This window comes from Neomonachus schauinslandi, chromosome 13 (assembly GCF_002201575.2).
Source record: "Neomonachus schauinslandi chromosome 13, ASM220157v2, whole genome shotgun sequence".
Classification (NCBI taxonomy): domain Eukaryota; kingdom Metazoa; phylum Chordata; class Mammalia; order Carnivora; family Phocidae; genus Neomonachus; species Neomonachus schauinslandi.
Window position 1 is genome coordinate 5153612 of NC_058415.1, and position 14101 is coordinate 5167712.

Genomic DNA, 14101 nt, shown 5'->3' on the forward strand with positions numbered 1-14101 from the left:
AGGTGCCCTAGCATTTTTACTAAGTTTTATTTCTCTGAAGACTTTTGTATAAATGATATTCTGTTGATTTTGTCTTTTGTGCATGAAAAAACAACAACAGCAAAGATCCCCAAAATATCAAAACAAAAATCTGTGTTGAAGTGTGCAGAATAAAGATGTGCCATTCTATTTCCTCCTGGGAAAGAATACATAGGTTGAATTTAGTTCAAATCAATATAGTCATGCAGATAAACCATAGCGGGTCAATTTTGAGTGTGGGGAAAGAAAATCCACTGAAGGATCATATGTTGAAATGGAACTCCATATATGAGAATTGAGTAATAAATAATTTGTGGAAATTACCTACTGATACCTTCATGGACAGACAACAGTTTAGATATTAAAAACTCCATTGACTTATGTGACATATGTTTGTCTTTGCTATGTTCTGCCTAAGAATTTATCTCACTTAGGAGGAAAGTCATGGAGTGGAAGACACAAAAAGTTTATAAAATTTCAGCAATATGAATAGAAATGCAAAGGTCCTCAACAAAATATTAGCAAATCTAATCCAGTAACATAGAAAAATTGTTATACACTATGACCAGATAAGATTTGTCCTAGGAATTTAAGGTTGGTTCAACAGATAAAGAGCAATCAATGTAATACTCCATATTAATAGAATAAAGGACAAAAACCACATGGATACCTCAATAGACACAGAAAAAACATTTGAAAAAAATCCACTGTGCTTTCATAATGAAAAACAAACTAGGAATAGAAAGAAACTTCTTCACATGAAAAAAGACATCTACAAAAACCCCACATCTAACTTCACACTTAACGGAAAATAATGAAAATCTTTCCCTAGGATCAGGAATAAGATAAGGATGTATACTCTCACTGCTTTTGTTCAAGACTGTAGAACAGGTTTGAGTGAGGGCTACTAGGCAATAAAAAAAAAGAGTAAAAAGTATCCAGAACAAAAAGGAAGAAGCAAAACTATATTTGCAGAGAACGTGATCTCGTAAGGAATCCCTGAGAAAAGCTATTAGAGCTAGTACACAGTTTGAGCAAGGATATAAGATTGATACATAGAAATTTATTGTATTTCTATATACTAGGAATGAATAATACAGAAATGAAATGAAGACTGAAATGTAAATTCCATTTAAAATAGCATCAAAAAGAATAAAATACCTTGGAATAACGTTGACAAAAGGGGTGTAAGACACATACACTGGAAACTATGAGACATTGCTAGAAGGAATTATGGAAGACTTACATAAATAGAAAGACATCAATGTTCATGGATTGGAAGTCTTAATATTGCTAATATGGCAGTGCTCCCCAAATTGATCTACAGGTTCAACAAAATTCCTATCAAAATCCAAATGGCAAGGTAATCCCAAAATGCATATGGAAATGCAAGGGACTCCAAATAGCCAAAACAATCTCAAAAAGAAGAATGAAGTTGGAGGTCTCACCCTTGATTTTAAAATTTGGTACAAAGCCATGGATATCAAAACTGTGTGGTATTGGCATAAGGTTAAACATATTGACCAATGGAATAGATTGAGAGTCAAGAAATAAAACTATTTATCGTCGATTGACATTTGATATTGGTGCCAGGCCCATTCAATGCAGGAAGAATAGTCTCTTAAACAAATGGTACTGAGCCAACCAGATATCCACAGGTTAAAAAAGCAATGTTGGCCCTACCTCACACTATTTAGAAAAATTAACTCAAAATGGATGATACTCCTAAATGGGGGGTGGGGGACTACAATTATAAAACTCTTAGACCAAACTATAGTTGTGCATTTTTGTGATGTTGGGTTAGGCAATGGTTTCTTGGGTAAGGCTTCTCAAAAGCCTTGGGTTAGATCATGGTTTCTCACAAGGAGTAAGAGGAAAATAGATAATCAGACTTCATCAAAATTAAAACCTTGGTGATTCAAAAGACACTACCAAGAACATAAAAAGGCAATCCACAAAGTGAGGAAAACCATTTGCAAGTCGTGTCTCTCATAAGAAATTTTTGTACAGAGTATATAAAGAGCTTTTACAACTAAACGAAAAGACAAATAACAGTCAAAAGATCTGTAAAGGTCAAAATCAAAGACATTTCTTTGAAGAAGATATACCAATGACCAATATGAAAAGACACTCAAAATCATTAGCCGTCAAGGAAATGCAAATCAAAACCACAAGATATCACTAAAAGACAGTAACAAGTGTTGTGGAGGATGTGGAGAAATTTGAATGCTTGTGCATTGGTGATGGGAATGTAAAATGGTGCAGCCACTATGGAAAAATAGTTTGGCAGTTTATTTGAAAGTTAAACACGGAGTTACCATATGACCACTCCTAGGTATAAACCCAAGAGAACTGAAAATGTATGTCCAGACACAAAATCATCATGGCAGTACTCTCCACTAATAACCCAAAGTGGGAATAACCCCAGTGACCATCGACTAAGTGGTATAGTGTTACTTTTTATGGCCAGTATTTTGTTGTATACCACTTTTGTTGGTATACAATGAAATATTGGCCATAAAAGTAATAAAGTACCAACACATGACACAACATGGATGAACCCAGAAAACATTATGCTAAATGAAAAAGGATAAACGCAGAAAGTCACATACTGTATGATTTATTTTGTATGAAATGTCCAGAATAGGCAAATCTGTAGAAACAGAAAGTTTAGGTTTGCCCAGGGCTGGAGAGGGTAGGAATGGGACATGGAATCTAATGTGTACTGGGTTTCTTTTGGAGTGATAGAAAGATTCTGCAAGTGGATACTGGTAATGGTTTTACAACTTTGTAAATATACAACACCCCCCTGAATTGTATACTTTAAAAGGGTCAGTCTTATGGGACCCTTTTATGATACAGTGTGAATTGTATCTCAATAATAATTAAAAAAACTATTAGAGATTTATTTCTTTTGCCAGAGCCCTTCTGCACATGCAGCTGGAAGAGGTGAGTGATGAGCCATAACTGGACGTTTATTCTGACATGTGAATGAGTTTGTTCGAGAACAGGGTGTGATGGGAGATAGGGGGGAGAGAACTGGAAGGGCCCAGAGTTCAGGACTGCTGAGACAGAGCAGGGCCACATCGGGAGGGGCTGAACAATTTTTGAAAAAGACTAAGGAACTAAGAGCAGCAATTGTGTAGAGTTCTGATGGTATCACCTTGTCGGGTAAAAGAGTGGCGGAGACGGCTCACACGTCATTACGTGAAGAGTTCGTATTATTTACTAAAGACTAGTCTTCCAGTAAGTACCCACTGGCATTGCTTGTTCAAAGCGCCTAGGGTCCCAAAGTATCCCTGATTTCTTTTCAGGTGTTAGCTGCAGGTGCTGGGAGAGTTTGGTGCGTGGTGGGCATGTGTTTCGGGGAGGAAGGAATAATTCATTCACTTCTTTCCAACTCTGAAAAATCAGGTCCCTGCAGCTCTGAATTGTTGGAAAGATAGACTGGACAAGTCTGTCTACTACTCATTTTCTTTCTTTCTTTCTTTTTTTTTTTTTTATAGATTTTATTTATTTATTTGACAGAGAAAGACACAGCGAGAGAGGGAACACAAGCAGGGGGAGTGGGAGAGGGAGACACAGGCTTCCCGCAGAGCAGGGAGCCCGATGTAGGGCTCGATCCCAGGACCCTGGGATCATGACCTGAGCCGAAGGCAGACGCTTAACCGACTGAGCCACCCAGGCGCCCCTCTACTACTCATTTTCTAATTGTGTCATTTATCTAGAATTTAAAAAAGTTTGACCTCCAAAGGGAAAGTCAACACCGCTCAGCATGGTTGTGCCCATCCTCAGTGCCCCTTGTGGAGTGGAGGATGGACTGGATGATTGGGATACATTCCTTCTACCATGGTGAGGGTGAGGGAGAAAGACTTCTTCCTACACTTTGGGGTTAGGGGATCAGCCTGAAGGTCCGCTGCTGGGTATGGGGCAGGAAGGCTGCAGCCTCCCCCTTGCCAGGACCCCCCATTGTATAAGATCCCCAACCGTGAAGTCCTCATTAGCAGACCAATAAATAAACAAGTAAAAAGATAATGTCACCCCTAAGGAAAGGGGGAGGAGGATTAAAGACAACAAATACAATTCCCACATCAAAATAGAGCTGTTAAAGAAGACAGGACACAACTAGGAGGAAAACTGGCACTCACGGAAATTTGAAAAAAGTCACACATGCACACACCAATTCTGGGGGTTAAAGTAAATACGGCTTTTCAAGATTTCACTTGGTCATCTGAAGGCAAGAATCATCACTGGTTATCCTCAAACACTGGCCCGTAATATTATAGAGAGGAACTATCTCAAACTGCAGAGAAAAAAGATTTAGAGAGAGAAATTAGGAGGGAAAATAAGAGAAAACCTAACGGGAATAATTAGAGATCCAGAAACAGAATTGGAAGCAAAGACAGTAATTATGCATTAAAAAAAAATTTCTCTGAGCTAAAGGAAAACCTGAGTTGCAGATTGAAAGAATGCTGATGAGAAATTCTCATCAATTCTGATGAGAAAAAGACATACAACTGGGAAAATTTCCGAATTGCAAAACCCACAGAGAAAAATCTTCCAAACTTTCTAGACAGAAGTTACTACAATGAAAAAATAATGATTTTGGCATCAGCATCCAACTTCTCATTTGTTACAGCGGGATAAAAAAATGATGTGGATTATGGTCAACATTGCTGAGGAATGAGCCAGAACACAAGCATCTAATATATAATGAATTTGACAAGGTTAAGAAAAGATATTTTGGATAACAAGGAAGGATGGAGATTAAATATTGACCATGCATCCCATCTGAGGAAAATACTAGAGAATTATTCCAGTCAAAAAATGAATCACAATCATGACCTCAGGATGGAAAATATGAAGGCAAGAGGAAACAGTGAGCAGTAAACCCTTCGATGTATATCGACACCCAACAGGCATACAAAGTCACGGCTACAGCTACATGGTTAATAATAGGCTATGTGGGCACAAAAGCCCACCCACACACGTCCATACCCACAATCCATATATATGTATAAAAGTCAAGTACAAATTCTTGACTGCAATATGTTCTACTGATGTTTCTTTCTTGAATAATAGCACTGCCTATAGACATTTTAAAATTTATCTTTAAAAAATAAATCTGACAAAATTAGTCCAATTAATAATTAAGATAAATGTCTGCCCAGGATTTGTTCTGTGACCCTAGCCTGGTAGTGTTCATGTCAGACTTTGACCAGGAAAGCAAGTGTTGTCCAGTCCCTCTTTTTGCTCAGCGGCTGAGACTTTTAATTGGCCTGTACTGTTCTGTTTTTGAGTATTTTCGCATTGTAGAAGTCCTGTGTTACTATTATAGTGTTTTCCCCTTTTAGTTCTTCTTGACATTCTCTCAAGTATATTCAAGCAAGGTTGCCTTTCTTTATGGAATATATATAGTCTGAATGCAAAAAAAAAAGTTAAGTGATTTTTAAAGAACTCTTTATTTTTTTATTTTTAAAGATTATTTGAGAAAGAGAGCACAAGCTGGGGGGGGCGGGGCAGGAGGGGCAGATGGAGAGGGAGAAGCTGACTCCCTGCTGTGCAGGGAGCCCCATGCAGGGCTCAATCCCAGGATCCCGAGATCGTGACCTGAGCCAAAGGCAGACTCTTAACCGACTGAGCCACCCAGGCGCCCCAAAAGAACTCTTTAATATAATCATTTAATTGTCTCAAGCTTGCTTTACTTCACTCTAAGAATGTAGCTGAAATTCATCATACATAAAGCTGCTTGATGCCTCATATAATCAACCTGCTAAGATAGCTATATGTTTCAGAGAGTTGTTTATTAGGATTATAATAATGTAAACATGCCCCTAATTTTAGTTGCTTTTAGAGGTCTTTTACATAGCTCTTACAGTACCCCTGAAAAACTCAAAGGAAACAAACATTGTCCCCCAAGAGTTTAACTACATTAAGATACACTGGATCACAGCTGAGATTCTCCAGGTGAACTTAAAGACCAGCTACTATGCCAACCAAAAACACACTTCTAGAGTCTATACATATATTCTATGGACGGTGTATGCATTCATTAAAGTGGAAAGAATAGTATAATGATCCCCATTTACCTATCCCTAATGCGAGCAATTATGAATATGTCCAAAAGATACTGAAGGAATAAAAGAGATAATATCCTGTTGAAAAGGGGGTTACTACAGCCAGCCTGGATCCAGGTCGCCCCACGTGAAAGACCTTGGTTTTCTAAAATCGAATGTTAACCAGCTTCAGTAGAAATGAAAGCACTCATGGTGTTATGCTGTGAGCGTTAAATTCTCACCTCTGCCAAAGACCTCACACAATGTCCAGCCTGTGGAAGCCACTGGATAGATTCTTGGTTGCTGTTTACGGTTGTCAGGAAAAGATGTCGTCGACCAGCTAGTGTACACACCCAAGCAGGGAGGAAGTCTGACAGCAGATTCCAAGTGTCCCCACATTGAGGTGGCTTCCCTGAGCATCCATGAAACATATGCAGCCTGCACTTAACTGCCCCTGGTCAGATTTGGGGCGCACTGGGCAAGTGCACTGCAGGAACTACTCGTCATGAAAGGGAAGGAATCGATGTTCTGCTCTCCTGGGTCCGTCGCTGCTGTTCTTTAGCTATCCAACCCTGGTCGGATCCAAGTGAGGGCAGGGGCCACGATGGGGAGCAAGCCTAGACTTACGGAGAGGGGACAGAGACCACCATTGTGAAGGGGGAAAGGCAGCGGGAGGTGGGGTTCCTCCGTGACACCTGCGCTTAGGGAGGGGCCTCTACGGGGCTGAGAACAGTGAGCCAGACCGAAGTGTAAATGGCGAGATTAGAACTGCGGTCGGGATTCCCAGAGCACTGTTGTCCCCGAGCTCAGGAGACATTTCACTGTAACCACCTAGATTATTGGCCACAAATCCTGTTGCGAAATGTTGTGATGACCATTTGAAAAGCGCACTGGCAGAGGATTTAATTCCTTTGTGCGGCGTGGCTGCATCCAGGGAAGCTTCGGTTTGCCCACACGCAGAGTTAGCACCTGCGGGTCACCAGCCCAGGCCGCAGGTACCAGCCAGGGCCGTCTTTTCTTAAGGAAGGAAGGACAGAGGATTCGGAGGGAGGGTCGGTTCGTCGCTACCGTGCAGACGCCGACTAGGCCTGCGCCCCCGCCCATCGCCCCCGCGCCCTAACGTGTGCCCCCTTCTCTGCCCGCAGAGCCCCCCGGCGCGGACCCGGACACGCTGCGGGCCGGCGCGCGCGGCTTCACCGGCTGCCTCTCGGCCGTGCGCTTCGGCCCCGCCGCTCCGCTCAAGGCTGCGCTGCGCCCCGGCGGCCCCGCCCCCGTCACCGTGCGCGGACACGTGACCGCCGCGTCCCGCTGCGCGGAGGGGGCGGGGCCCGGAGCCCCGGCGCGGGAGGCCACCCGCCCGCTCGCAGGTGGCGCAGGTGCGTGCCCCTCCGCCCGCGGTCGCGCTCGCCGCCCGCGGTCCTCCACCCGGGCTCCCTCCGGGAGCTTTCCAAAGCCCTCTGTTGGTTCGCCTGGCCACGCTCTGGTCCTGGTTCCATGTTCATTTCTACCAGCGCAATGCTCTGCTCTTCTGTGGAATGTTTGTGAATGTCTCCAAAGTCCTCCTTCCCTCTCGCCTCTGTCATTCTCCCTTTTTCTACTGTAGGTGGTTCTGGACCAACAGATGGGGGAGAACCCTTAGTTAATGCTGACAGAAGTGATTCTGCTGTCATCGGAGGTAACAGGGCTGTGAATGACCCGGTCCTTGGCGTTGTTGTCACTGTTGGCATAGACCAAAAAGTGTCTGAGAGTCCGCGCTGATGTGCGAGGTCAATGGCAGGCCACACACATTTGCTGATGTTCTTGATGGGATTGCACCCAAGTCAACATCTGCAGGCGCTTAGTGGAAGCAACCCGTGGTTCCACGGAGAGGCTTTTAAAAGGATAGTTGCCAAACTACGGAATAATGAGGTTTTTCATTTGAAAATACCCATTCATATTTCTCAGGATGTATGTGTGTATATATGTGACGTAGTCACCTTTACTTCTTCGATTCAAAATAGCCATGGACCTCTCAGTCCATTAGCCCAAAACTTTTAAAAATAATACTAAAATAAAACATCAGGTGAGAGAAGCACCTAAACTATGCAAATTGTCATTTTTGTAAATATAAAGATAGAAAACTTAAAGATTTCTCTGAACATAAATATACAAAACTGTTTCTGGTGTCAGTCTTATCTTAGATTTATATATATTTATTTATATTTATAAATAAAATTATTCATGTATATTTGTATAATATATATACTTTTAGTGTCACATGTATTCTATATATGTGACATTAAAACTGGCTATACTATAACTCTTTAAAGCAAAGTCCTATAGTTAAACTATATATGTATTTAAATATATATTCATATATAATATATATTTATATTTTCTATCTATTTATATATATATATATTTGAAGAGGTAAAAATAATTACATCTTAAATATCTCCCAATGTATTCTCTGAAACAATTTATTTGGGTCTGATTTAAAGAATGAATATTCAAGTTTCCTCCTTATGATTCAGAGAACATTTACATTTATTTATTTAGATTATTGAAATGTGTCAGTTGCAAACTCTGCTTGGTAAGGAGGAAGTGAACTGCTCTCCATTTCATTGCTATTCCAAATAAGGGAATTAGTCCTCGAGCTGGGGGATGCAAGTGGGTGTCCACTCTTCAGGCAGGCTGTGCACCAGGTCAGATTGGATCTGCTCATTTCGCTCTGTTCATCAAGACGCCAGTTTTCTCCAGACTGTTAGGAAGGTATTCAGACATTTTCAAGCCCTGACCAAATCTATGTAAGACTGTTAACATGTCCCTCCCTATCTCAATTACTTCTATTTTTGTAATGAATGAGGTATATGATCCCCTGATTTCACAACTCCAAGAACAAAAAACATGTATGTTATTTATAATGTATATCTAAAAGGAATACTTTTGTGTTAAAATATAAATCAAATCTTAAACCTGAACCATTCTCATTTATTTTTAATGAGAAGACTTTGCTATAAAGCAAAAGCTGACTTAAAATAAATCGACTTAAACGTGATTAATATTTTCAAAATAGGAATCAAAATCCCAAAATGCAAAATGTCATGGTTGGTGCCATTTTTAGAGGGAGCAACGATGATAGGTTGGTGATAGAACAGAAGATGTGGTCTTTGGGGCTTTATTGCATTTGGTTAGATATCATTGGCAAGTTCTACAAAGTAAATAAGTTGCACCAATATTATTCCCCTGAGAAATCCTACTTGGCTCCCGATAGACGGGATGGAGAATCAGAGCACCTGGGCTGTTAGGGTGGTAACAACTCAGGTTACTGGCCCCTGCAATTCACTTGGATCTGCCTTCTATCTGTGCGGTGGCTGTTTGCTGTGTGGTTTGTCAGCTGCCAAGTATATTGACCCACACCGTAGAATTCTGGGTAGAATTCTCAGCCCTTTGTCGAATTGATCACAGACTGCACTCACATGTAAAGTACTTGATCTGTTTAAAGGATTACTCCAATAGGTGGATTTCTGTATGTTTTGCACTATGCTTTATCACCTTCTCCTCTTGCAAGCCAAGGGGACAATATAGGAAAGGAGAATTCACCTAAATAACGTTCACACCCAGTAAACCAGGCATCACAGGGTTTTCTTGCCAAGAGAGCCATCATGTAGATGGACAGATAGAGAAAGAGACAGATGTGTAGATACATGCAGAGGCAGGCAGACCTTAGTGCTTGTCACAAACACATTTACACTGGAATTGCTGAAAGGAAGGTTATGGAAGGCATCCGATGCGTTATTCAAATTATCTCCATCTCTTCAGATAGCAGGTGAAGACAGAGGTTATTCTAGGACCCTACCAAACCTCACAAAACAAACAAGCTAGTAATCAATTACGTACATAATAACATCCTGGATGTTTGAGGATAATGGTGACAGTAATTGTGTAATCAAGTGTCCTGATCTGCTGTTATTGAGTTACTGTCCCTGACCCTAAAATTGGATATGATGTAGCTCTTTAAAGCAAAGTCCTATAACGAAACATAAAAGTAATTAAAGCAACTCTACTGTTTGTTCTCAAGTGAGATGCAAAATATATTGAAAGTGATGATTATTCTACCTATTGATATTCAAGAATCTTTCAAAAGGTTCTTGAGCACCTGCTCAGGAATCCCTGTGACCAAATACACCCAACCAAGCTTCGAGTTGGTTGGGCTCCATTAGCTTCTTTATGTCTGTCCCAGAGTACAGTGAAGAATCTTCATTTTATAACACAAATTTTGATTCACATAACAAAACAGTAATGTGTTTTCTAACATTTGCTAATTGGAATATGAATGCCTGTGTCAGTCATCTTAAAAGTATATTGACTAGTGGATGCTTTTTTTGGTACCTCCTTGTTTTGGTATGGATTAAACACTCATTCTTTATGAATATGATAGCTTGAACAAACACTTCTAGGCCTCATTTGACCGTCCCAAACCTGGCAGGGTTTTAAAAAATATCTGAGGAACTTTTAAAACAATATTGATGTCCAAGCCTCCCACTCAGAGATTCTGAGTTACCGTCTGCTGTGCACTCAAAGTTGGGGACCACTGGCATAGTTAATGCATTCGGTACTTACAGCATTACCAACAGGAGATGGCAAATGATCTACTTTCCCTATAGCTGAATGTTATCTATATTTTTACAAATTTCTAATATGGTGGTATATCGGTTATCTATTGCTCCTGACAAATTACCACCCACTTAGAGCTTAACCCAACCCACTTTTATTGTGTCCCAGTTTCTATGGGTCAGGAGTCTGGGCACAGCTTGGCTGGGTCCTCTGCTCAGGGTCACACAAGCCTGCAGTGAAAGTATCAGCCAGGGCTGAGGTCTCATCTGGAGATTCCTCTGGGGAAGGATCCCCCTCCTCACCTGCATGGGTGTTGGCAGCATTCAGTAGGACCGAGAGCTTCTGGATTTTTGCAGGCTGCCTGCAGTTCCTTGCCATGTAGGGATTCCCATATGGATTCCCACCGTGACTGCTTGCCTCCTTACAGACAGCAGGAAGAGGGACAGTCCCATAAGACAGGCGCTACAGTCTTATGTAACATAATCACATAACCCGGTAGAGCTTATCACCGTTGTTGTATTTCGTTGGTTAAAAACAAGTCACAGGCCCTATGCACAAGCAACTGAAGGGGATCTCACATAAGGCATGGTCTCTCAGCAGGAGAGATCACTTAAGACTCTTTTAGCCTCATAGAAACAAGTGGTATACTCACTGCAGAACTGGTAAGTCAGCAGAACATCAGCACCAGATTTTTGTTAACATACTTATACGTAAGCATTTAATTACTCTATGACAGGGCTATACACGCTATCCTTTTAAAATAATGAAAACGTGCTTGTTCATTAGCATGCAGTGTGGGCATGACCTAAGAGGCCACGCTGTGGTTCTGAATTTAAGCATGAGGGCATTAACTGAACGCCAAGCTGATAGAGCTTCAGCAAAAAAGGCATCAAACTGCCGTATCTAATGGATGTATGGACTTAGAAGCAAACTCAGTGTTCTAATACCGCCTAGTTTCCAATTTTCTGGTGATGAATATATGATGTAAATAAAGTTTTATAACATCTGTATTATATCTATCTATCTGTCCACAAAGTTTGTATTCTGATTATATTTTTCCTCTCTCCTCTCTCACTAGGTGTGATAGTGGTTGTGATATTTATCTTGCTCAGCATCACTGCCATAGCCCTACGCATTTATCAGCAGAGATGGTTATACCAAAAAAATGAGTCAAATGTTCCCCAAACCGGAGACAACGCTGAGACTGCTCTGAAAAGTGAGGTCAACATGCAAAGTACAATTAGTGAAAGCCAGAAAGAATATTTCTTCTGAGGGGCCGCGGTGGCTTACTTAGGGCTCTGGTGACGCGATGAGTTTCTCGCTAAGCCAGGGGCTCCCGGTGGGTGAAGCCCACCCCCTCCCGGCCCCCTGGGACAGGTGATGGCTGTGTGGTCCTGGGAGGCTCTGCTCTGCGCTGCCTCACGATCTATTTATGTAGAAGTGACTTAGGTGTGCTCGTTAATCCCTGTGTGGCAGTTTCTGACTGTTCTGGCCCGATCGTCGAAAATTCAAATGTATTTTGCATAATGACTTTGGGTTTTAAGTGAAAACAAGGATTTGAGCTGTGGCCCTACTCTCTTAAAAATGAGACACGGAAGTTTATAAAAGTCAAAGTTGGACTCTAGTGTTTTGTGTTGTGTGGAAATCTGTTTTACTTCCTTTATTGATCACCTACTGACATTTGAAAGCTGGGAAGTGCTTCTTGGATGGTCTTCGAGTACGTTTCCATCTTCCGGTGAACCAGAGCCCACTGGCCAAAAATGCACTAGAAACCTAGAAAAAACCTTTTTTTTTTGGCCAATTATTTTTATTATTTGTCTCTTTTAAGTTAGTTTGCATACATTTTTAGTGATGAAATGAGTACTGAGTGTCAGCTCTGAAATTGTAGTATTCTGTTCATTTATGGAACAGAAAAATTCGTAAGTAGCAGAGCGTGTAAAGCATTCCAGTCTGCAGTACTTCGCTTATTTTTCTTTGTAATTGGTCATTTTAATCTTTGTAAATTATGGTAAAGATCATCTGATGATCTCCCCAAAATGTATATTTTCTAACTGAAATTGTGCCCAGGTATAAACTCTGTACTTAACACTGTCAATGTATCCTTCATCCATTCCATTGGGAAGAAATATAATCCTGAACTTATTTCCTTCAAATGTGGGGTGATTAGGTCACTATTCTTTGCAGTCCTGTGGTTCTCTTGTTCTGAAGGTTATCACAACAGTTTGATTTTTTGCGACTGTCTTTTCATTTACTTGGGAAAAGTCACATTTTGAACTAAAGCTCTCCACTCCTTTTTCTAAATTTTGAACCAATCTAGGCAAACCATCTCCTGAAATACCATCTTGGTCTAGTTACCATTTGGAATATCAGTGGAAGGATGCTTACGCTGAGGGAAAACGCAGGTTGTAGGATCTGAACTAAATCTGTCATTCTGGTCAAGAATCTAGGATCTTGGAGTCAGCTTCCATCAGTGTACCCAAAATCAACCAGTTCGTTTCATATTCGGGGATATTTGCAAAGTAGGGGAGCAAAGAATTTGTATTAACCATGGGAATTGTTCCAGTAACTACTCATGTGGCAGGGGTTGTAAGATAATTGCATGGAGCCTACCATTTGCACTCACTAGCCCATTATAAATAAAACGTGCTACACTCTTGATATGCCATTTGCCATGTGCCTGCCAGGAATTAGATTGCTTCCTTTGACCACAACGGGACCACCCGGAACTCCATACACTTAGCCTTGCTATGACCTTCGAGTCTTTGAGTGTATACCTATTTTTCTGTGACTTTTTTAAACAACAGAAAAAGATATCCTCTATCCTAAGTCTTTTCTCAAAAAAATACCTTCTTTCTTATGGTTTCGTATTAGTTTTCTATGAGGTTTAACAAATTACCACAATTTAGTGGCTTAATGCAACACCCATATATTATCTCACAGTTTCTGTGGATCAGGAGCTGGGCATGGGTTTACTGTGTTTTCTGCAAGGCTGCAGTGAAGTATCGGCCAGGACTGTGTCCTCATCTGGAGACTCAGCTGGTGAATCCTTGGTCTTATGGTTATTGGCAGCATTCGGTTCCTTACTGCTGGAAGATTCATGGAAGCCTGCTTCTGTTCAAAGCTAGCAAGAGAGCGAGAGAAAGAGAGAGAGAGAGAGACTCTAGAGCAAGTCTGCTAATAAGAGGGAGTTTCATATAATGTAATGTGGTGATGGGAGTGACAGCCCATCCCCTTTGCCAAATTCAGTTGGTTAGAAGCAAATCTTAAGTCGTGCCCACACTCAGCAGGAGGGGATTACATAAGGACTTGAACCAGCAGGCTGAGATCAAAGTTAATCTACCACAGTACTATATCTTTATTGAAGTTTCTTTAAGTGAATAATGAAGGATTTTCAGGGTCTCAATATAGTAATATATGAAGAACCTACCTTG

General features: G+C 41.0%; 1 protein-coding gene across 1 annotated transcript in view; it reads left to right on the forward strand.

The window, feature by feature from the left end:
* LOC110584359 (contactin-associated protein-like 3) overlaps window positions 1–11942 on the forward strand; it is a 141030-nt gene extending 129088 nt beyond the window's left edge. The window contains exons 20-22 of the mRNA XM_021694387.1: window positions 7220–7441; window positions 7678–7749; window positions 11749–11942. Coding sequence (XP_021550062.1) covers window positions 7220–7441; window positions 7678–7749; window positions 11749–11942 — 488 coding nt within the window. The remainder of the gene's footprint in view (window positions 1–7219; window positions 7442–7677; window positions 7750–11748) is intronic.
* The last annotated feature ends 2159 nt before the right edge of the window (window positions 11943–14101 follow it).